Genomic DNA, 23148 nt, shown 5'->3' on the forward strand with positions numbered 1-23148 from the left:
TAATATACTTGAGAGGTATACTGTAGGCCTACAAATATAACAGAAAGCAGGGTTAACTTACAGACACATAAACCCCAAACTCTCAGTTGATTAACCTAAAACTTTCTTACTCCCAGTTATTGGTTCCAAAAACATTCAGTCAACCCAGAGTATGTTCACGGTGAACACGCAAAGACATTCTCAACAGAGAGCGTCGAATCCAGGAGTCACCATGGAAATGGACGCTAAGAAGGGCGCCATTCTACTACTATATATTTTTTTTGGTTTAAAGCCGATTTACATTTTTAGTGCATATCGCCACCTACTGGGCGGCAGTGCAATCATTTTTTTATTTTTTTATCTTTTAATCTTTAATCAGTTGTTATTACAGTAAACAAAAATCATTCACTCACCTTCAAGTTGGTCCAAACCTGTATGGATTTCTTTCTCCTGCTGAACACAAAAGAAGATATTTTGAAGAATGTCGGAAACCAAAAAGTTTTTGGACCCCATTGACTTCCAGTGAAAATTTTCCCCCTCCATACTATGGAAGTAAAAGGGAGCAAACAACTGTTTGGTTTCCGACATTCTTCCATATATCTTCTTTTGTGTTCAGCAGAAGAAAGAAACTCATATAGGTTTGGAACAACTTTAGGGTGTGTAAATGATGACAGAATTTTCATTTTTTGGGTGAACTATCCCTTTAATGCCATTTTTTTCCATCCATCTTTGTTGTTGTTTTTTCCTTTGTAGACAGCTTATTAAACACTTTATCCATTCTGAAATTCAGCTAGCCAACCGGTAGGTGGTTGGAGACATTTGTCCTAATTTCTTGGCGTCGCCTCGGTTGCACCGCCCTGCACTTGGCTTTCCTCAACCCTCCAACAAAACCACTAGTTATAGTTAACAATAGTCTTCGTCTGACAATCGCAATCAAGATAATGGAACACAGTGTGAGACAAGCCTGTGTGGAAAAAAACAGCCCTACCACGGCCAAAGCCTTTCCCAAATTAAAAGCATTGGCCTTTAATCTGAGAAATATTGGATGGCTTTATAAGAAAGAGTGATGACTGAACATACATACCTGAAAATGTCAGGTGTGACCTTGCCTGTACTGAAATGCAGTGAAATTTAAAGGCAATACAAGCTTTACTGACAACATCTGTGGAATGATATCACAGAAAATAATTTAAACTTCAGTTTCGTAACAATGTGTTGACAGAAATGCACTTTAAATGGAAAGCTAAGGGGCAGTCGCTGTCATAGACTTAGATTCTTGTGTTTATTTGACCTGGAAGTTTAAAAAATAAAATAAAACATGCACGTAAAATCAGTTTATATATATATAGACTGTTTGATTGTGGTGTATGTCTTTTTGATTCATGCTTTTTCTTTATTTTACGTATTTTAGATAGATGAAGTGTTAATGTAACTATTCAGTGAATCATTTTGCTTCAGTGAATCATTTTGCTTCTGTCTGCCACATATACTTCTGGTCCGCTCTATTGTACACTAATTAGTTTAGTCGTACAACACTGAGAGCAAAGTGCGGAATGAAATCAGCTGTAGTTGTCTGACTGTGAGAATGGAGCTTTAGTTGGTGGCAGTCTCAGACCAGACAGCTTCAGGAAAAGTGTGTGTGCGAGTGTGTACGTTTGCAAGAGAAAGGATTTCAGCAGGATTGGTTGAATGCATGGACATATGGAGACTGACTCCTCTTGGGCATCAGCGGGTACCAGGAGCCCCATCATCCTCTCTGTCTGTCTCTCTCCCTCACGCTGTCTCTCTCTCTCTCTCTCTCTCTCTGTCTGTCTCTCTGAGCTGGCACACTGGTAGCTCCTCTCCCTGGGATACTCAAGCCTTTCAAACATGAGTAATTGATGAATTGTATGCAATATGCAAATGTGAATGCATAAATCTCCTGACTGACAGCTTAATTTATGTGAGCCTTTAAGAATGCAGGATTAGATTTTAATTAAATATCTTCAAAGGCACCCTGACTCGTACATTTTTCTCTTGCCTCAGCTGCCGTCTTTGTTGTTGTTTAAACCGTTTTCCATTATAATTTGGGAAATCTGATTTTGTTTTCCCTCTGTGTCCTCCCGACACCCCCTCCGGCCACGGTCCAACCCTCGGCCTTTGCGCCTTCTCGGGCTAAATTTTTACTACAAACCGTTCTCGTCAAAAGAGAACAAAGTTGGATTCTGCGAACAAACTCTTAGACGCGCAAGCCCCGCCCACTCAGCCGAAAGGGGCGTGGTTTGATTCACCTACCTCGGGACTTCCATGTGTCCCCGCCCCCGTCTTTTCAGCCACATTGTCTCAGCTAGACAAGCAGGTGTCGCCTGTTCATGAATATTGAATAAGGCCGTTTAAAAGATGACAAGGGCACATTTACGAAGCTGGGAGAGAATAAAAAGTGCTTAGTAACCCAGTTTTCGCCGGTCCCCAGCAGAGCGCAATGCTGTCGCCGGGGATTTGAGCAGAGTGATTGGTTGCGACGAGCGCACTGACAGGGTTTTCTTCTCCGGCGTGTGGAACGTGCAGTAACGTGTGAATGACTTTTCACTGCCATCTGTTCCTCCAGCCCGATGGGATACGGGGAAAGAGAGGAGAGTGTATGCGCGTGTGTGATTGTATACTCACTGCTCTTCACTGTCTGTCGTGGCTTTAGGGAACGCACATGGGCATCATGCCTGCAAGTGGGAAAGGAAGATGAAAAATATTCCCATACCAGGGAATTCTCAGGGTGTGAAAGGCTCCATTACAGTCAGATTGACTAAAGCACTGAGCGGTTCACAAGGAGTCGACTCGATGTGCCGACAAGCAGCCTTCAGTAGACCTGCATTATAACCGCTTAATCGAGACAAAGTCAGGACACTCTGATTATGAGTGTTTATAATGTTTTTGCCTTATAAATCCTATTCTTCTATAGTAAGAACTCGAGAAAATGTATATTGTCACTCTCAAACTATTGGATACTTATCAGCAATTCGGAAAAGATTGTACAATTGTGTAAACCTCTAAAAAGATGATATCGCTCTTACTGGTGCAGTTATGTTTTATAAACTTATACATTCTGAAATCTTTTAGTTTTATTTCCAGTACTTGAAATTATAAATTTTACAACTTTTAAACAGGATACCTGTTAAATTGTTGTAAAATTGCGGGAAAAAAATTCCAGTAAATGTTTTTATTTCACACATGCAATGTCTTTCCATCTTTTTTCTGTATTACTACCATTCACGCATCATCACCTAAATGCCTTTTAAAATTATACAAAAAAATCTGTAATCCTTTAATTTAGGGTCCAATTCTCACTATTAACTAATTGCTTATTAGCATGCATATTACTAGGATATTGGCTGTTTATTAGTACTTATAAAGCACATATTAATGTCTTATTCTGCATGACCATATTCTACAGCCCTTAATACTTCCCAATACCTAAACTTAACAACCACCTTACTAACTATTAATAAGCAGTAATTAGGAGTTTATTGAGGCAAAAGTCATAGTTAATTGTGAGAATTGACCAAAAATGTACTTCATTTTGGTGGCAAATATCTCATAAAAATGTGGAAGCAAAGTGGCTAAACATTATGAAGCTAAATGAAGTGCAGAATGTTCACTTCATTTAGACAATATTTCCTTCCACTAAAGAGATTTTCAATTTTCATAATCAATAAAGATGATTAAGAATTAGCTGTAAATATCAGTCGGGAATGCACACTCGTCTATTTAAAGTAAATTGTATAAATCTTGTATTTCTTGTAAATTAGATTTTTATTAATTAAAAATAAAGATTTTATATTACACATTAAATGCATTTACATGTACAACAAAATGCTGCTAACAATAAAAAATCTCATTATAAAAGCTATACAATGCAAACATGAACTACGTAAAACCATGAGGTTGTGAAATCGTTGGATTTTCCCCTTTTTATGTCAAAACGTTGGGAAGTGCCGAACAAAATCAACGTAAGTTCTCAAATGGTCAAAAATGTGCTGATCAGGTTTTGCTCTAACAGTTTATGACCTTTAACAGAACACAGTTCATGGCATTTGCTTGACCTTACGTTATCATGTTACTTGGCATAATCAGTGTAAGAGCATGCAATATTTGTTTTTCTTTTTATCTGGAAATAAACGTTTAATCCAAATTTTGTTGATCTAAGTAGTTGTCAGTTGCAGCACTACGTCAGTACTATATCCTTATTGGTAGTAATCATACCAAGTCACATATTTTCATACAATTAGAATTCCAGTACTTTTTCTGGAACATTGTGTCAAGTACATGACGACTACCTTTCTAAAAGTGCTCTTGAAAATGAAAGGATGGGTTTTATGCAAGGGAAGCACCTGTCACAAGTGAGGAAAGAACTGCTCGGCCTCTAACAATACCCAGTCAAAGTGGAGCTAAATAAGAAAATAGCTTTAAGAGTCCCGCGGGAGTCAAGTGCCTGTTCACGCACAATCGCCTGACTGCAGACTTCTAACGACTCCAGCATGTTGGCTTGGATCTTGTATTTCGGGCACGCCTCGATTAGGAATGCTTAAAAGGAGCAAGTGAGTCAGATGCTCTAAATGAGGAAAGAAAAAACTCTTCTTGTTCTTCAACACACGTCGAAGTAGAGCTTTAAAGGAAATGCTTTTCCACCTCATTTTAAGCACGACCGGAAGCGTGTGCTTTTCTTTTCACTGATCTGCGATTTCGAGTTAGTAGCGGACCGTCTTCAAAGGCGGGATCCTTTGACATTTAGTTGATTTTTCTTCCTGCACTACATTGACCTCACGGAATCGTTTGCTGCCCCGCCATGCGGTTTTCTAATTTGCTTTCCTCAAAGGAAATGGAGTCGTGTTATCGGAACACTGAGGTAATTGATTGTTTTCCAATGTGGCTTTTGTCAGAATGATGTAAAAACCAACTTTAAAACAAATTCGGGCCTTCGCACACAAAGATATTTGTAAATTAATGAATGTTATTTGCAACCTTTAATAATTTTCTTTCTCACCTGTGGCCTAGTAATTAATTAGCATTTAGCGGTACTCGGACTACAGGAGTTTTTAAATCTTTACCGATTGTGAAATCTGGTTGCATCACGCACATAAGGAGAATCCTCACACATTTTCTTCTTTCAAATCTCAAACCTGCACACATCACACACTACAAGATATTCTTAAGATTGTCATGCCAGATTTAGCCCCTCAAGTGATCTCACGGGGACGCGGATATAAACAAAATGGATACTGTGCCGCGGCAACTTGCTGTATACATTATATGAGGAGACATTATAAAGGCATTCGTACCACATTTGGACCACGGACCCCTGGACCCGTACAGTTGTTTTTTGTTTCGCGGTCGCCATTTCAAAAGTTCAGTTACTTCCATCTCTTTGAAGACTTGTCTCTCATTGGCTTTTGAAGTCCTAATATAATCATAGTCGTAATCATCCCGATTTAAAATCCTAAATATCAAACATGTCTGATATTGTCGGGGTGGCCCAGACATGTCCACGAACAAATTTGAGATTTGATCTGTAAACACCTCACATTACCAGATAATCTGGGCCGAAAACATCGGAACCGACAAATGCCCTGGACAAGTTTTTTCTCTCTCTCATGACGTCACCCGTAGGTTTCTGAAGAGCATTTTAGAAGCCTAAAGTGGGTGGAGCCGGCGGTCGCCATCTTGGCAGTGCGTCACTGCACGTCCCTCCCGGTTACGCGAAATGGGCAAAGAGGCGGGATTAGCTGAGGTGTTGTGATGGCTAACAGACAGCAGACAAACGGCTAGTAGTGACAGCAGTGGCAATCCATCCATCACTCAAGTGGCCACGTCCTTAATTATGCAGAACTTTAAGGCTTAATGTAATTTTAACGGATTAGTTATTAAAAAAATCATCCCCCTCACAGTTGTCATGAAGGGCAAAATTAGCTATATAGATAAATACCACTTTTTGTACCAGGCTGTAAACATATTTTTTTCTGCTGTAAAGTTGGGCGTTTTAACATGGGGGTCTATGGGATTGACTCTTTCTCTAGAGGCCAGTCGATGAATTGCAGTTTAAGTCACTTTCGTGTTGGATTCAAGATAGAGACCGGAAGGTTGCCGCTTGGTCATGTCTCGATCCCCCGCTATCTTCTCTGTCAATAAAATCGCATGCATAAAAAGTATGTTTCACTGAAAAAAGTCAAACGAAACGAGACTGTAAAGTAGTTCGTCAAACTCTCCCTAAATCAAAGACTCCAGTAATTTCATCTGCACTGGAGAGGAATTGTGGTCTGGCAAACTGTGCTGACGTTTTATTTTTTATTTTTTAACAGTACAGTTAACTCCATCGACTGCTCTCCACTTACAGGCACTACAACAGCTAAAGTGATTCATGTTGATTGCCTCTCTTTTCCACCACGCTCCACTGTTCATAGTTTTTAATTAGATTAGTAATGTGATGGTCCAAAGTGATTCGCATTCGCCACGGACCTTGACAAGCTTGTCAACAGATCAGTGAGTCAAACTAAAATATCTTGGAGCAGGAAAGCCCATGTGGTGGCGATGGACAACTGGACGCTGAAGGGGTCGTTTGAAGTTTACCATTGATCCACTTGACTTGTAGTGAAGATACTGTTTATTGACATTGTTTTACTGCAGTATTGCTTCAAGTCTGAAATGAAAGTACTTAAAAATATGTATAAGTGCACTACTAAGGTCTTGAATCTGAGAGTGGCGAAAGTACAGTTTAGGCCAGGGGTTGAAACTTCATGCCAAATAACCCCAAATATGACGATATGAACTGGAACATATGTCTTTCTGGACATGCGCTTGATGAAGTTGTATTGAAACGTCCATTGAAGAGGGTTGCCTTGCAATGCCAGTGGCTTGCACTTCTGTGATCAAAGCTGACTTTTCCAGCGTAACAATAGACTTTATATATAGAAAGATTTTGCACTCATGTTACTTATGAATGGGAGAAAGTGCAACGTGTAATATGCCAAAATAAGTCCTGCCTTCTGAATGAACGAGACGCCTACTGATTGAGTCATTGCGTCACTGCGGTTAGAAGCTCCTCTTTGCTTTGCTATGATCAGTTTAGTGGTGATTCTGCTCTGGTTTGTGTTTGTTAGCGCTGCAGTATTAATAAAATGGTGAAAAAGACTTGCTGCTTGATGTTCTTGGACTCGATCCAATGATATGCAGCAGTTGAATTAGCATTTTGCTTTTCTGGCTTATTTTGCTCTGCCAGCACCCTTGCGCAGGGTTCGAACTGTCATGTACCTGTCTCTTTGATAGCCTCTCTCACAATGAAGTGTGAGAGATAAGTGTGTGTGTTTGTGTTTTGTGTTGAATAATTTGTCAAGCGTGTTGTACGTTAGCGGCACATGTTTCTAAGGCTGTGCTTGTTCATGTATCTATCATGATAGAGGATGATATATAACCGTATGTTTGTTGGTTTGATGTGTGTGTGTGTGTGTGTGTGTGTGTGTATAAATTGTAGTAACTTGATTCTGCTTTGAAAGAACTTTCCTTTTCATTGTTCTGTCTTGAAGAGACTGAATTTTTGGGGGGGAGAAGTCGCACCACATTCCATTTTACAACCACAATTTACTTTACCTTGTCATAAAAAAGTCAGAGTATTATGTTCTACCACATGACTAAAAAAAAATTAAAAAATACTACTAAGAAGTGAAGATTTGTTTTTAAGTAGTGAAATTAAGTGAATACTAATAAACAATTATACCAATTCTTATCAAGAATTTCTTTTTAAGCTTTTGTCTTCATTATGAAATCAGAACAGAAAATATCAAAAGTTAAAATATTCATAAATTAAGAAACATGATTATCATGTTTTTGAGTGATTGTATCATAGGATCATGTATTCAAGACATTGTATGTATGAATTTTTTTTCTTTAATGCATAAAAAAAAGAAATAAGAGGGTCATGTCGTTGACCCAAAAGTAGCTTATGTTTGGTGTTCACCAATCAAAACACATTACACAGTCATGTAAGCGTGTGACTTATGTGTTAAAGCAAAAATGTAGATGCAAACGTACACTGAAGAAAAAAAGGTTGTGGAAAATGTCTGTCACACTTTATATGAGGGTCCAGTTCTGACTATTAACTGTGACTTTTGCCCCAATAAACTCCTAATTACTGTTTATTGATAGTTAATAAGGTGGTCATTAAGTTTAGGTATTGGGAAGGATTAAGGGATGTAGAATATGGTCATGCAGAATAACACATTAATATGTGCTTTATAAGTACTAATAAACAGCCAATATCCTAGTAATATGCATGCTAATAACAATTAATTAATAGTGAGAATTGAACCCTAAACTAAAGTGTTACCAAACATGTTTTCACTCTGTATATTATAATTACAAAGAATCACAAATAAATACATTGAATCACATGTGAAATTTTGAAATAGAAAGACTGAAATTGTATTTTCTTGGATAACATACTCCTGTAATCTTTGTTTTATCCAGTGTACTTCATGTCAGTAAACCCCCTGTTGTCTGTGTTTTTCTCTCTCCAGTTCTCGGCCTGGTCGTCCTCCCAAGCGTTCTCTCGGCGTGGCGATGCAGGACAGCTCTCGTCTGCTTCCTCACGGTGTTCACGGGCTGCTGTCTCCAGGTCTGCTCTCCCCGACAGGTACGACCCCCCCCCCCCTCCCCCGCTCACCCACCTGGAAGACCTAAAAATACCAGCCCTCAGACGGACACCAGTGTGTAAAACACCACGTATAGGAACATTTTTATTCCCTTCCTCTGTGTAATCTGGATTTCTTTTTATTTTTATCTGTGCTGTCTGTCTCTTTTCCCATCTCTCCTTTTCTCTCCTCCTCCCACTCTTCCACCTTCTGCAAATCAGTTGGTATTGATTTCCCCCCTCTGTCCTTCACTGGCCACCACTGCGTCTCAAACAGAGGTTAAACTATTGGATTTCTGTAGCCTCGTTGCTTTTTTTCCTGTGCACGCATTTGCTTTCTCTCTCTCTCTCTCGTCATCCCTCTTTCATCATTCCTTCCTTTGGAATACAATCCGTTTCAGAGGTATCATTTGATCGCTTTTAGACCAAAATCCCAAACCACTAGGACCTCACCTGCGTGTTTGTATGCGTGTTTTTTATTTACGACTAAACCGCATGTGCGTCTCGGTTAACGCCATGTTCTCCGTCGTTCCTCTCCTTGCTTTTTAGCTTCAGTTCTCTAAATTGCTGATGGTAGTGGCAATTTAGCTCTCACAATGGGCAGCGCGCGTATCGACCGTAGTAGCCGGAGCAGTCCGTTAGCCGGCCCCGCTGATTGATTTTAGATGACTCTGTTGTTATTTCCGAGGTGGGGAGGGGGAAGGAGCTCTTTAAAATGTGCGTCCACATTTCTCTCAATCCCTCTGCTCATCTTGCCGTCCCCAACACCAACAAACGCCTGACTTTGCAGGATGTGATGCGATTTGAGAGCGACGTGAGTTAACAGGGACATTCACATTATGGGGGCTCATTCATGAAACCTGAGCACAATTATTTTTAGGGTGTGGATCAGTCATAAAAATCATTCTTATGTAACCTGAAAAATCATAAAACAAGGTGTGTTTTTTGTGCATTACACGTTCACAGGTAATTGGTTATATTTATTTAAATTAAGTTTGAATTTAGCAAAGGTGGATTTCCTGTCATTTCGAATAATCATATTTCATGTAACCAAAAGTTTGGAATCATTAAGATTTTTTTTTAAGTGTATTTGAAATAAGTCTCTTATGCTCATCAAGGCTGCGTTTATTTGATCAAGAATACAGTAAAATATATTCAAACAGAAAATAGTTATTTTAATAATAAAACTTCAAAGTGCATTTTATTCCTGTGATCAAAGCAGAATTTTCAGCGTTATTACTCCAGTCTTCAGTGTCACATGATCCTTCAGAAATCATCATATTAGAATATATAATATGCCCTATAATCTTTATTTATTATTATGATCAATGTTGAAAACTGTTGTACTGCTCTATTTTGGTAGAAACCATGATGCATTTTTTTCAGGGTTCTTTGATGAATATAAAATAAAAATTTAAAATAAACAATTTAGATGAAATGGTCATCTTTGGTAACATTAATAATATATTGATCACTTTAATGTATCCTTGCTGAAAAAAAGTATTCATTTCTTTTCCTTTTTTAATCTTTTTAATTGTAGTTTATCACAGTTTCCACTAAATATTAATCAGTTTTCTACATTGATAATAATAAGAAATGTTTCTTGAGCATCAAATCATCATATTAGAATGATTTCTGAAGGATCATGTGACACTGAAGACTGGAGTAATGATGCTGAAAATTCAGCTTTGACATCACAGGAATAACAGGAATAAATTAAATGTTATATTTTTAGAAAAGTTATTTTAAATTGTAATAATATTTCACAATATTACTGTATTTACTGTATGTTTGATCAAATAAATGGAGGCTTGGTGAGCACAAGAGACTTCAAAAACATTAAAAAGACTTAATTGACCACTGACCAGTAGTGTAACTTTTAAATATATATATTTCTTTTAGATGGCATAGTTACTGATATCATTCACCCTTTTAAATGTGTTAAATGAACTAAAGTTTTTATTTTAAACTCCATCTGGCCGTGTCCCGAATCCCTCAGGTCTTCCTGATATAGTTCCGTGCATGAATCCATAGAGGAACTGTGAATGCCTCCGTCAGTTCTCCATATACACATATTGTGAAACTTGCATTTCGTCATTTACTCATTCATATTCCAATGCAAATAGAAAACACAGTAAACATAAGTGCTGCTGCTTAAATATTTAACAATTCCTATAAATCAACTAAACCTTTTATGCAGAAGTTTATTAAGATGTAACGGCCCTCCATTGAAATGAAGTAATGTAACTGCTGAAAATATTAACTTGTTAAACGGGCCACAGTTACCGAAGACGACTACATTTGTGATCTTTCACAGCAAATTGCTGGATTTGCAACTTTTTAATGAGGTAAAAATGAATGTAATTAGCATTGGTTGTAATATTAATCTAGTATGGATTCTAATTACAGTTGTCCTTATTATAGTCAGTAATTATACAAGTGTGTATTTATAATGAATTCATTATATCATCAAATTAAAGTACTTTTTTTTTTGCTATAATTTTGTTAATATATAAAATGATAGCAACAAAATAGCTATCATATTCCTATTTCATTATGAGATGTCTATATCTATTAGTACCTTTTTTTTCTCTAACCTACTCAATAAACTATTTTGAATGTGTGACCATACATCAGTACATCACATTAGTTTTTAGTAATACATTTGAGGCATCGTAACAGTCGTCACTTTCTAGCGTGTTCCTAACGCATCAGCAGATTCTGATCAGACTTGCCATTTAATTATTAGCAGCAATTTGTGCAGTTATTTCCTGCTAACGCCATAATTAGGCAGAAGAAAGTGGCGGCTGGGCTGATATAGCGCTCGGCGGAGGATATCAATGCTCACGCTCATCCTCAGAGAGAGAGAAACAGCCAGAGAAAGATGTCTCTGGAGAAATGAAGCGTTTTTCTGTTCTCTCGAAGCCCTCCGCTGTGAAGAAGTGTCTGAATGCGGGAGGGGGGGTGCTAGTAAACCAGGTGTTGTTGTGGGCTTTGTTTTTGCATTTGGTTTCCTGGATTGCTGTTGACAGAAACATTATAAGCCTTTGGCAACGAGAGCTGATATAACATAACTCTTATGTACAAGACATTAAAATAACTTGCGCTGTTTGTGCTTCAGACATGAGTGATGCCTTAAACCGTGCAGCTTATTCAGAAGAGGTGTATACTATTACTTTTCTAAGCGATCAAACTAGTGATTTTCACCTGGCAAATGAAAAAAATCATGAAAATCCCATAGATTTACAATGAAGGAGGGACTCAAGCCATATCTGGAATATCAGAATATCAGATTAAGAGACTTATTCCAGGTTTAGCATGAGTTTAGCCCAGTTAATTAAGTTGATTTCCACATACAAATATTTTATTTCACCCCCGTTATGGTTTTTGTTTTTAAAGGAAATAATTAGGTTACGGTGAAGCACTTAAAGTGGAAGTCATTTAAAAAATAATAATTTAAAGATAGAAATGTGATGGTTATAATGTGTAAAAGCACTTACATTTATTTTACTTGGCTATTATTTGAGCTGTAAAGTTGTTACTTTTACGGTGATTTAAGTTGAATTGAAGTTGAAATAAAATAGAATATAAATGTACTCAGAAAAGGTTAGTAAAAGATACAGTTAACATCTTGTGGCTATTTTATTGAAATAGTGAGTATTTGAACAGATTGGTCCCATTTATCTCAATTGTAATTGCATCACTGAAACCATTTTTTTTTAAAGAGAGACCAGCCGAAAATGTATATTTTTTGGCAATCAACAATTGCTGTCGATTGAGCTTAACTTGTATTGAATTGAAATAATCCTTTTAAAGTAAGTCTCTTTTCATTTGGACCAATAAGCCACACCCTAGCAACACCCCGGCAACCACTTACTGTGGTTAGCACCCTAGCATTGTTGTGATGGGATTTTTTTCCAGAAAATCAACAAAAAAAAATCTGTAACATTTTACAATAAGGTCCTTTTCATTAAAGGTAGGGTAGGTAGGATTTTTCTAAAACATTTTTTCTCAAATTTGTTTAAACTATCTTTATATACCAATACATAATTAAAATGTAAGTGCTCTGAAAAAGAGAGTATAAAAATGACTGTAGACCTTTTAATCTGCAATAAACACAGCTCATTATTTCCATCCGGGACGAAACAATTGATTGGTTTGGGCGACTGTCACTCACTCTCGCAACCATGGCTACCACCCCTGTTGCTACAAGATCTGCCCATATGCGCGCGCACCCGTTTGATTTGAGGAGTGCAAGAGAGGCGCGAAACCTACGAAGAGTAAAATTATGGCAGAGAAAGAGCATTCAAAATTCAAAGCACCTGCATATGCAGCCAGCGAAGGCAAACAAGGCAAAAACTACTTCCTTGGACCCTGGTTGCCCGCACTCTTGAACGACCTCCTCTGCTTCGCCCTTGACCCCGGACCTGTCCTCGAACCGACGATGCGGTAGGCTTGTCTCCGGAGTGTAACGTTAGTCCTCATCAGATTCAACAATGTTTTCATCATGGAAACTCTTACATGCAAAACACCGTATATGTTATGAATCTTACACGAAATTCACCTTCATCACAGTGTAACTGATGGTAATGGAAAAACGTGTATCAATGCAAACTGTTTTTAGCTTTGCCTTATAAATATAGCTCGTTACCTATAGCCTAAATACAGCTCGTTACCGAATCAAACAAAATATATTTTAAACTTTACCAGTATCGATATGCTAGCTTGATAGTGAGTAGCCTACTAAAAGCCATCTTATTTGTTTATATTTATAGTGATAAAGTTAGGTATTTTATTACATGTGATTCTGACATGATGTCACTGCATGCACTGCGCTCCTTCCTCTCCACTCGTCTCAGGTAATAAATGCGTCTTCCAGCTGAGCCTGAGCGTTTGGCGTCGCGCGTTCATGTGTTTTGGGGGCGTGGCTTTGGAAGGAGCCCAGAAGGGAGGGGTGAAGTGAATGGAAATAATGAGCTGTGTTTATTGCAGATTAAAAGGTCTACAGAGACTCGATTTTTATACTCTCTTTTTCAGAGTACTTACATTTTAATTATGTATTGGTATATAAAGACAGTTTAAACAAATTTTGAATGTTTTTTTTTTTTTTGAAAAATCCTACCTACCCTGCCTTTAACATAAGTTAATGTATTAGCTAACATGACCTAAATATTAGCCATTTATTTTTTCACAGCATTTATTAATCTTTGTTCATGTTGGTTAATAAAAAGACATAGTATAATACAAAAGTATTGTTTAGTGTTCGTTCATTGTTACTTGTGTAGTTAAATAATGTTAAAGTCCCCCTGTAGTCAATAATTTTAAGCTTTTTTTTCCTTGAAAAAAATATTCTTCATGCCTTAAAATAGCTTGAATATAACTCTACACCCTTGCCTCATTTAGTATATGCAGTTCTATGAATATGCAAATGAGCCCCGCCTCCACTCACTCACACCAGCTCAGAGATCCACTCGTTGACGATCACACGTTGACCTGATTGGTTAAAAGATAGTTTGTGACATCAGAAACACCAGCGATTTCAAACCGTGATTTTGAGACTGTCTTTGGTTCACTGCAGTTTTAAGGAGAAAATACTCCTTAAAATTTGCACATGGTATGTCTTAAATTATATTAAAAACACCACATAGACATATGAACAACATTTAAAGCTTGATTTTACAAATTACAAATTAACAAATTAAACCTTATTGTAAAGTGTTACCGAAAAAAATCTGGTAATCCTTACATAGTTGACCGTACGCAGGGGTAGTTTGACTTTCACCGACTTCCCAACTCACCGCCTGTTTTTGGGTTCGAGTCTGGGCCCACCGCTGGTAACTGATACATCGGTCTCATACATACACTTGTAGAAAGCATCTCTTACACAAACCTGTCTACACACACACACACACACAGACACACACACACACTCTCTCCGTCTCTCTCTTTCGCTGTGGGTGAAAACAATTGCAGGCCTAGCTGGTGACTTTGATGAATGACATGTCCCTTTGGGGAGCAGTTTCTCCATCTGTTTATCCCCCCTTCTGTTGCCCCCCCCTCCCTAAACTCACTCACACACACATGTGCAGAAACGCACACGGCACTCAGTGCAGGAGTATTTAAGACTGCCGCTGGCTCCGTCATGCACCTGTAAGCACTCTCGCACACACAAGACATCTTCTTTTTCGAGCACCTAGAGTCTCATTGTCGTATGTTGTTATGTGGTTGGCTAATCAAGGAGTTTCTTGATGGAAAGTAGTCGACTGGTCGGACTAAAGGTCAATCTGAATGTGCAATCTGCAACCCATTTTACTTTCGTCAGTGAAAAGTATGTTAAAAGGTATTAAAAGAAAAAGAAATAAGAGAACTTTTGTAGCTTTAATTAAGATGCGTTTTGGTCGATCGGATCACAAGTGGACGACGCTAAATACAGGTGTAAACGGGGTCTAAAACGTTTTGAGCTTGTCCACTTTCTGGCACTTCCGGAGGGAATCGAAAACACATTCGACCGGTTTGCTTTCATAATTTGTGGTAATGTGGTCGAATGCATTCAAACAGCCACCAATACCGTCTTCTCTCCGCCCACTGACGTAAACATCATGGGAAGCGCGTTAGCCAGACGGGATTTAAACTTTATCGGCTAAAGACCTTAGTTTGGTTAAGACAAAAAACATACCAAGCACAATGTTCTCTCACTATTCCTGATTTCTAACACACACTCACAGCGTTCGCCGTGGTCTTGTGGCTGTCAGAGCAGAAACCAAAGCTGCTGCTCTCCCGTATGTTTTTCCGTCATCTCCGGTCGTGTTCATATGTAAATTGTGTGAGTTTATTTCATCCTTTAGATAAAGCTCATACATGTACCCGCCCATAGACCCTCCCCTCGAAGAAATCAGGACAGAAGTGGTTGAAAGTGGACAAAAGAGACGGATTAAAACACCAGGTGTAAACAGGAATGTGTCCCTCATCTACTTGTGATCCGATCGACCAAAACTCATCTTAATACCAGGTGTAAACAGGGTCAAAAAGTAGTTGGGCGGATTAAAGGTCGATGTGAATTTGCAGTTCGCAAACCATTTTACTTCCGTAATGTGGCATGATTCTAAGTTAAATGTATTTATAGATAAAATATACAGGACAGAACATGATTTCATCAATCCAGAATTCATTTGAAGGTGAAAACTGAAATTTTGGCTACATACCAAAAAGTAGTCGACCGGACGATAACCGTTCACAAACCATTTTACTGTAATGTGGCACGTTTTGAATTTAAAAGCTATATATAAAAAAAAATATATTCATCAGGAATTAATTTGAAGCTGAAAACTGAACAATTTTGGTTACCAAAATTGACTGTTTACTGCAAATCCAAGCACTGCCACTCAAATCAATTAAAACATTTGTAAGAAACAATCTACATAAACCAGTCGCGCAGTTTTACTCTCTGACCTCTTTGAAGGATTCTCTTCCCTCGAGCCGGTCACTTGTGTTGCACTCTGACTGGAGGGGTTAACTCTGTCTGTCTGTGTGTGTGTGTGTGTGTAGGAAAAGAGCTAGGATAAATAAAACATGGAGATCTGTTTAGTGACATATGGGCCAGTGCAGCCCGTCTCCTGCATCCTAATGAACGCTAAGCCTTTCAAACTGTGTGAGACGAGAGCTTTGTGCTGCCAGGAATATAGATATCAGCGAGAACCACTGTGCGTTTATGTTTGGTTAAACCTGTGATTCATGTGCACGCTTTATAAGAGTGCGTACAGCAACACCCAACTTCAGTTTGTACTTTTGTTAGGGTTGTAAAACGTTGTAAGGAGTCATGTGTTAACGCCAACTTGAAGTGGCACAGTCGTGCAGATTCAACATATGGCAGTCAATTGACAAGTCAGCTGAAAAAAATCCACAGTTGAACACAAATTAAGCTAGTCAATTGCAAAAAAAAATTTGTCAGAAAAAAACTTCTAACAGTCTTAAAGTCATTAACACATCTGTGACTTTTTGATTTCTGACAAAGGTGACATCTGTACAGTTTTGGCAGAACTGTATAAACCCATTTAATCGCACAGGTTAAATTTGTGACCAAAATTTAGTATAAAGTTTAAAGGGTATAGAAGGAGTTATTGATGTATATTACGCAGAGTTCACTGTAAGTGACATACAGACTGTCTTGAGTTCATATCATAGCTTGATATGCCGAGAAAACATGCTAAGAAAGATGCTAGAAATGTAATGTAATACAGTGATGTTCAGGCGTTACGGAAGACATTTTGGTAACTGTATATATTTCAGTTCATAACTGTATATGTAATTTTAATGTATTAATATACTTGGAACAACTGAGCTAACTTCTGTTTTTTCTAATACAAATATACTAATAACAAGCATAATAAAAATATATATTTTTTAATTATAATCAAATGTGATGCGTCACACCCGGGGCTTGCAGTTTTCACTGTAATAAGTAAACTCAAAATGTTTTACTTTGAAAATCAGTTATTGTAAAAGTATATTATTATTCTTCTTCTTTTTCTTTAGCGTTTATCCCGCATAGTAGCAGGGTCCCCTTTTCTGGATCGCTGGTGCCATTTGATGCGATTATCGGCTTGATCGGGGTGCAAACCGGTAAGCTTGAGATCGTTGTGCCGCGTGTCGAGACACCAGCTTCGGTATATTATTATTATTTTACATTAAAACTGCATTAGTGTTGTCTTGTTGAATGTAATCTAGATGTTCACTGTGGTTTATAAGGTAATGCTAATTGGTACTATACGGTATGATATGGAACTATAATAATACGTTTTACAGTATTTTACAGTAAAATACTATAACATTTATTTTTTGCCTATTAAATGTATTTTTTTCACTGTTTATGGTGAGGTAATTAGTTAACTAATTAACATTTGGTTACTCTATTTTAAAGGGATACACCACTTTAAAATGAAAATTCTGTCATCATATACTCACCCTCATGTTGTTTCAAACCTGTATGAATTTCTTTCTTCTGCTGAACAGAAAGGAAGATATTTAGAAGAATGTCAGTAACCAGACAGTTTCTGGTACCATTGACTTCCATAGTATATATTTTTTTCCTACTATGGAAGTCAATGGTACCAGAAACTGTCTGGTTCATTTTAAAGTGGAGTATCCCTTTAAGGTGATGTAGTTACATTGTACTTACTCCTGTAAGTACTGAGTAATATGTACTTATAGAGTTACGGTTAGGGTTTGGTTTAGGGTTAGTTACCTGTAATTATGCATAATTTACTGTTATTACTATAGTAAGTACATGTAGTAACGTGTAACTACGTCACCTTAAAATAGTGTTACATAACATTATAATTGTAAATTTTTAGATTTTATTTCATGAATTACAAAAAAATGTGCATGTAATTAGGCCCTATCCCAAATAGCACCCTAAACACTCACGGTCTTCGTACGAGTCCGCACTTTGGTGACGTAACACCGCTTTGACTGTCGGGAAGAAGTCTGCTCGGCAAAAGTGCGCATCGAGGGCGCTTATCGACCGCATAGGGGGCACTCGCGAGCACCCTTCTGAAACCTAAAATGCCAAATGGGACACCCTATGGTCTCACGGACTTAACGGACACGTGTACGCGGCAGCCATTGTAAGTCCACTAGACCATAAGTGCGCATGAAGTGTTCCATTTGGGACAGGGCCATATTAGTATAATAATTAGCTATATTCATTGCGCCACATTCACACTGTTGCATAGCCCTCCTGTAACACACACACACACACACACACACAGACCTCCATCTGCCCCCAGGTGCATAGGTGGGTGGCCTTCAATCCTTATTTAATGAAGGCTATGATTTGTTTTTGGATCACACAGTGATCTGCCTGTCTTCAAACACACTAGCTGGAGATGTCTCAATTGCTCTTCATTATTGCAGGCAGAGCCTGTGGAAAAAACAAAAACACAAAGACATCATAACCACAAGAGCACGCACAGGCTCGGGGACGGAGAGAGGCTTCAAGTGTTTATTTCCATTGCTCTTCTTATAAAGAGAAGGCTGGTCTCTCTCCGACGGCTTCCCAGTACTTCTCCAGCACTTCCTGCATACTCAGCTGAAGTGAATGGACGGGAAAGGATGAAATGCTTTTCTCACTTTTTTCTTTTCTTCTTTAAACAGTTTGTCCTCACTTATCACTACACTGATTTCATCCACATGTAAAGATATTATCCGGGATCACTCCAGAGGTGAGAGAATAAGAGTCAAAATCGGCTAAGGGGTAATTAAATGTAACAAATAATATAAAAATGTATCTTTTATTGGAAAATGTATTTTTTTAAAAATCAAACTTTGATAATTGCCTTAATCTTTTAAACAACTGAGAAGATTGTATTAAAATGACTTATTATAAAAATCACCTGTCAAGTTTATAATATATATTACATCAGCATCTGAGAGTCAAATTGGACGACTACAGGTCTAGATTACTCATTTAACAGTTCATCTACTGCCAAAATTATGGAAAAAAAAAAGATCAGTCAAGAATTGAAAATGATTGCAAAAATTCAAAATAGAAATGTCAAAATCTGAGTTCTAATCAGAATGCTGACTCAGCGAAGTTTTTCAGTTGGATTGGTGTTTATTCTCTTTAGCATGCGCTGTGAAGTGTTTCAATCAGTTTCTTGATTATTCCGATTTAATTTTAGTTGAAGAACACATTCATACTCATGTGCGTTATACGTATTATGTATGTTATCGTCTCTGACAGACAGCATGTTGAAGCCGCCCCGACCGCCATTTTCTCCCTCTTTCGGAAAGTGATGTCAACACATCCGGTAGTGTGGGTTTTGCAGGAAATGCTTGAACTCACTGGACCTCTGCTTCTCGTAAATACTGCAGTGTATTGTGCACGTTATTTTTTGACAGACATCAATGTTGTGATATTCAAATGATGTGGATTTGAAAACAGATGGATCGTACGGTAATAATTATTTATTCAGTGAAGTGATTGATGCCCATGAGTGTGTCGAAGTTTTTAGTTCTAATATTACAACCGACAGCCAGTTTTTGACGGACGTAATGACGTGCATAAGGGCTGAACTAAGTTTGATTTCTGAGTAATTCTAAAATGTGCTGGAGACGTTCAAAATGCTTTTTGAGTACTTCATTATACTTATTTTACAGAATGAAGTTTATTTCGTGGCTTAAATTATATGTTAGTCAGAGACTGACATGTTTGGCTTGTCAAAAATATTACATTCTGCTGTCGCAAATTCATTAACTTTTGAAAATCAGGGGTTTTTTTTTACCATAAAACCTGTGGTTTTGATGCACAAAGTTGTTTTTATTTAAACCCATGAAAATGCAGATCCTGTTGTAAATGATAGTGAAAAATTGCTTTTTAAAACCATTACTACCCCATAGCTGATTTTGATTCATAATTGAGAGTACAGAGATCAAACAAATATTACAAAGTATAGGATCAAAAATTGGAGAGAGCACTAATGTTGCATTTACATTGATACTATTTAGTTGCCTTGATAATTTTTTTTTTTACCATGGTAAACCACTGAAATAGCAGTTACTGGTTGTACTACAATAAAAACCTTTTAAGAAATATATCATTTTTAGGAAGGGATTGAATTTTGTAGTATTTATAGTAAAACCAAAATAACTACAGATTTGTTTTATGAAAACTAACCATGGGTTTACCTCAGCAATAATTAATGTATTTGCGCTTAAACTTTAGTAACCACAGTCTTAAACTAAAATTTACTTTGATTTTACTACAGGAACGAGAGTTTAACTGTTGTATTTATTGTAAGATCATAGTAACAACAAGTGAAACCCTCCTTTATGAAAACTATAGTGTAACTAGTATTTGTTGTCGTTGTGGATCCGTCAGTGTACTTATTTAAAGTGTAGTATTAGTCGACGATATGCTCAAAAAAGTGAAATTAAACAAAATGTCAAAGATTTGTACGAAGTTCACATATAAATGACTTTACAGTATTAAGAACTACAGCAACATTTTTGTAAGAGCTGTTAAGCGCACCTGCGAACTTGATCCGTCTTTATTGAAGAGTTAATAGCTATTGAGACGTCCACCTACAGAACTCAAGCGTTATGATGATACTCATCTGTCTGTTTGTCAGCCGCTGGCCTCCTTATCACTGCACCGCTCGGCAGCGTTAACTCTATAATTAGCCACTTAATTAGCAAAGGGGATTTGATTGACAGTTTGGAGCCAATGACTCACGTTCAGGACAAACGTCTAAGCGTATGTGTGTTGTTCGGGTGTGCTAGCGCCGCCGGCGACACATTAAGACCCACCTTAAGATCAATCCTACACTCATATTCAAAACCTCTTATGTGAGCACAAGTCAATCTGCGTGTGTCAGAGATTACAAAATCGGGATTAGTTCTGGGGAATGATACACATTTGTTAATCCCAAATAAATGATGTCGTCTGTGCAACGACTTGGAGTGACAAATTGCAGTCAAATGCCTCAGGATGAAAGATTGTACAAGTAGAAACCTGAAGTTGTCTCCCCTCCCCCTCTCTCTATATATATCATAAATGAATTAATATCAATATTTCAAAGAAATGCTGTTCTTTTGAACTTTCTATTTAAAATTTTGTAATGTATATATATAAAAACAAAAGCCTCTAAGTCCGTCTAACATTTTTTTTTATATTAACATTTTTATCAGTCTCCAATGTATAGGTTTCTACCCAAGTACTGTTTTTTCTGAATGGGCTTTAGTGAGTTTGAAGTGGAAGTATCTGATGAAGGAATACTATGTGCGGCGAGCATTTACTCAATATTATTATCTCATGTTTGACATAGTTGGCTTTTAGAGGCTTTTGCATATACTGTATGTATATGTATATATGTATATGTATGTGTCAAAGCTTTTTCCAAATGTTTTACTTTGTGCGCTAATAAAGTGTTAATAAGCAGAGAATCGAGCATCAAGAGGTTGTATGAATAATATGTCCATGTTAATTACTCATCAGGGCACCTGCAGCTAAATGAGCTTGTGCTTACCAGAAATAGTTACTGTTCTCCGTGTGAAGGGCATCATCAAACACACACTCACTCTCTGGACAGCTAATACAGAATTTCAATATAGACACACACACACTCAAACAAAAAAGGGCCAACAAAAAACAAAGAGTCTCAGCATCCCACAGCGAGCTTTATTAATTTTGACAGTGCAGTATGTAAATGGCTATTTTAGTGCTTACGCTGCTAGTTAGCCAGGTATCGGCCACGCTGACACTTCTTCCCCCTTGTATTAAAAAAAGAGAAGAAAAAAAGAGAACGTCAATAGCACATCGATAAAGTCACGCTAATTTTTACACGCTGTCCTCGACTTTGCCCTCATCTGCACTTTTTTTTATTTTATTTAACATCAAAGTTCAAGATCTGACTTCGTTAATCTGGTATTAAAATGAATAAAAGGGTGACCTTGTCCAAATTAATAAGTCAGTGGTGAAACACGCTTTCAACGTTCAGAAAGGTTACACAAAGGTTAGCCTTCAAGTGCGGCACCAGCATGCCGAGGGAGACGCGGAGAGACAGATGCTCACCCCTTTCTCTTTCACATAGACTCTTGAACTTGCTTTGTTCGTGAGACATGTAAGCTCATCATTTCTTGCTTTTGTTGCATAGCTTATAGACAAATGCTTCATAAGTCTAAAGATGAAGTGGTTAAGAAGGTTGTCTTGTGTCTTGATTGAGATCAAGAGACTGTAGACAGTTTGTTGACAGGCTCTTTTGCTCTACTTCCCTTTGGTCACCCTCAGGCCCTCTTTACTCCTGGTATTAAGATGCGTTTTAGTTGATCAGATCACAAGTAGACGAGGGACACATTCCCATTTACTCCTGGTGTTTTAATCCGTCTCTTTTGTCCACTTTCAACCACTTCTGTCCAGATTTCTTCGAGGGGAGGGTCTATGTGTGGGTAAATGTATGGGTTTTTCAGATCTTTCGATCTAATGGACAAAATAAGCTTGTGGAATTTACATATGAACGCGACCGGAGACGACGGAAAAACATACGGAGAGCAGCAGCTTTGGTTTCTGCTCTGACAGCCAAAGCACATCTTAATACCAGTTGTAAACAGGGCCTCAGACAAACACCCAAAATCCCTTAGTGGGCTGCTTTACAAAACTACAGTATGTTTTGCCCTTACGTGTGTCAGCTCCTGAGGGAAAGCCGCTATATTGTGCTCATGTCCACAACTAGGGTCTGTCTTTATAGTTCAGTAGTAAGCACACTTGCTAGCGAAGTAGCTATTTCTATTGCTGTCGCAATGTTGTTTACTTATTATATAAATACAAATAAAATCACTATATACAAATAAATATGATGGAGTAAAATCAGTATTGTTATTAGCTAAAACGTAAATAAATATGCAACAAAATATAAATAAATATAAAATAATAATTAAATATAAATATTAGATTTATATCCGAACTACGGAACTAAACCAACTAAAATTAAATGTTTATGTTAAATTACTAAAACTAAACA

General features: G+C 37.6%; 1 protein-coding gene across 4 annotated transcripts in view; it reads left to right on the forward strand.

Annotated features, from left to right (window-relative positions):
- dacha (dachshund a) overlaps positions 1-23148 on the forward strand; it is a 155681-nt gene that overhangs the window by 60771 nt on the left and 71762 nt on the right. For 2 of the 4 annotated variants that reach the window (XM_082141292.1, XM_082141293.1), the window contains exons 2-3: positions 8520-8635; positions 17165-17251. In XM_082141292.1, coding sequence (XP_081997418.1) covers positions 8520-8635; positions 17165-17251 — 203 coding nt within the window. The remainder of the gene's footprint in view (positions 1-8519; positions 8636-17164; positions 17252-23148) is intronic. The other 2 variants (XM_082141294.1, XM_082141295.1) reach the window with 1 other exon arrangement.

This window comes from Leuciscus leuciscus (assembly GCF_965113295.1).
Source record: "Leuciscus leuciscus genome assembly, chromosome: 16".
Lineage (NCBI taxonomy): Eukaryota > Metazoa > Chordata > Actinopteri > Cypriniformes > Leuciscidae > Leuciscus > Leuciscus leuciscus.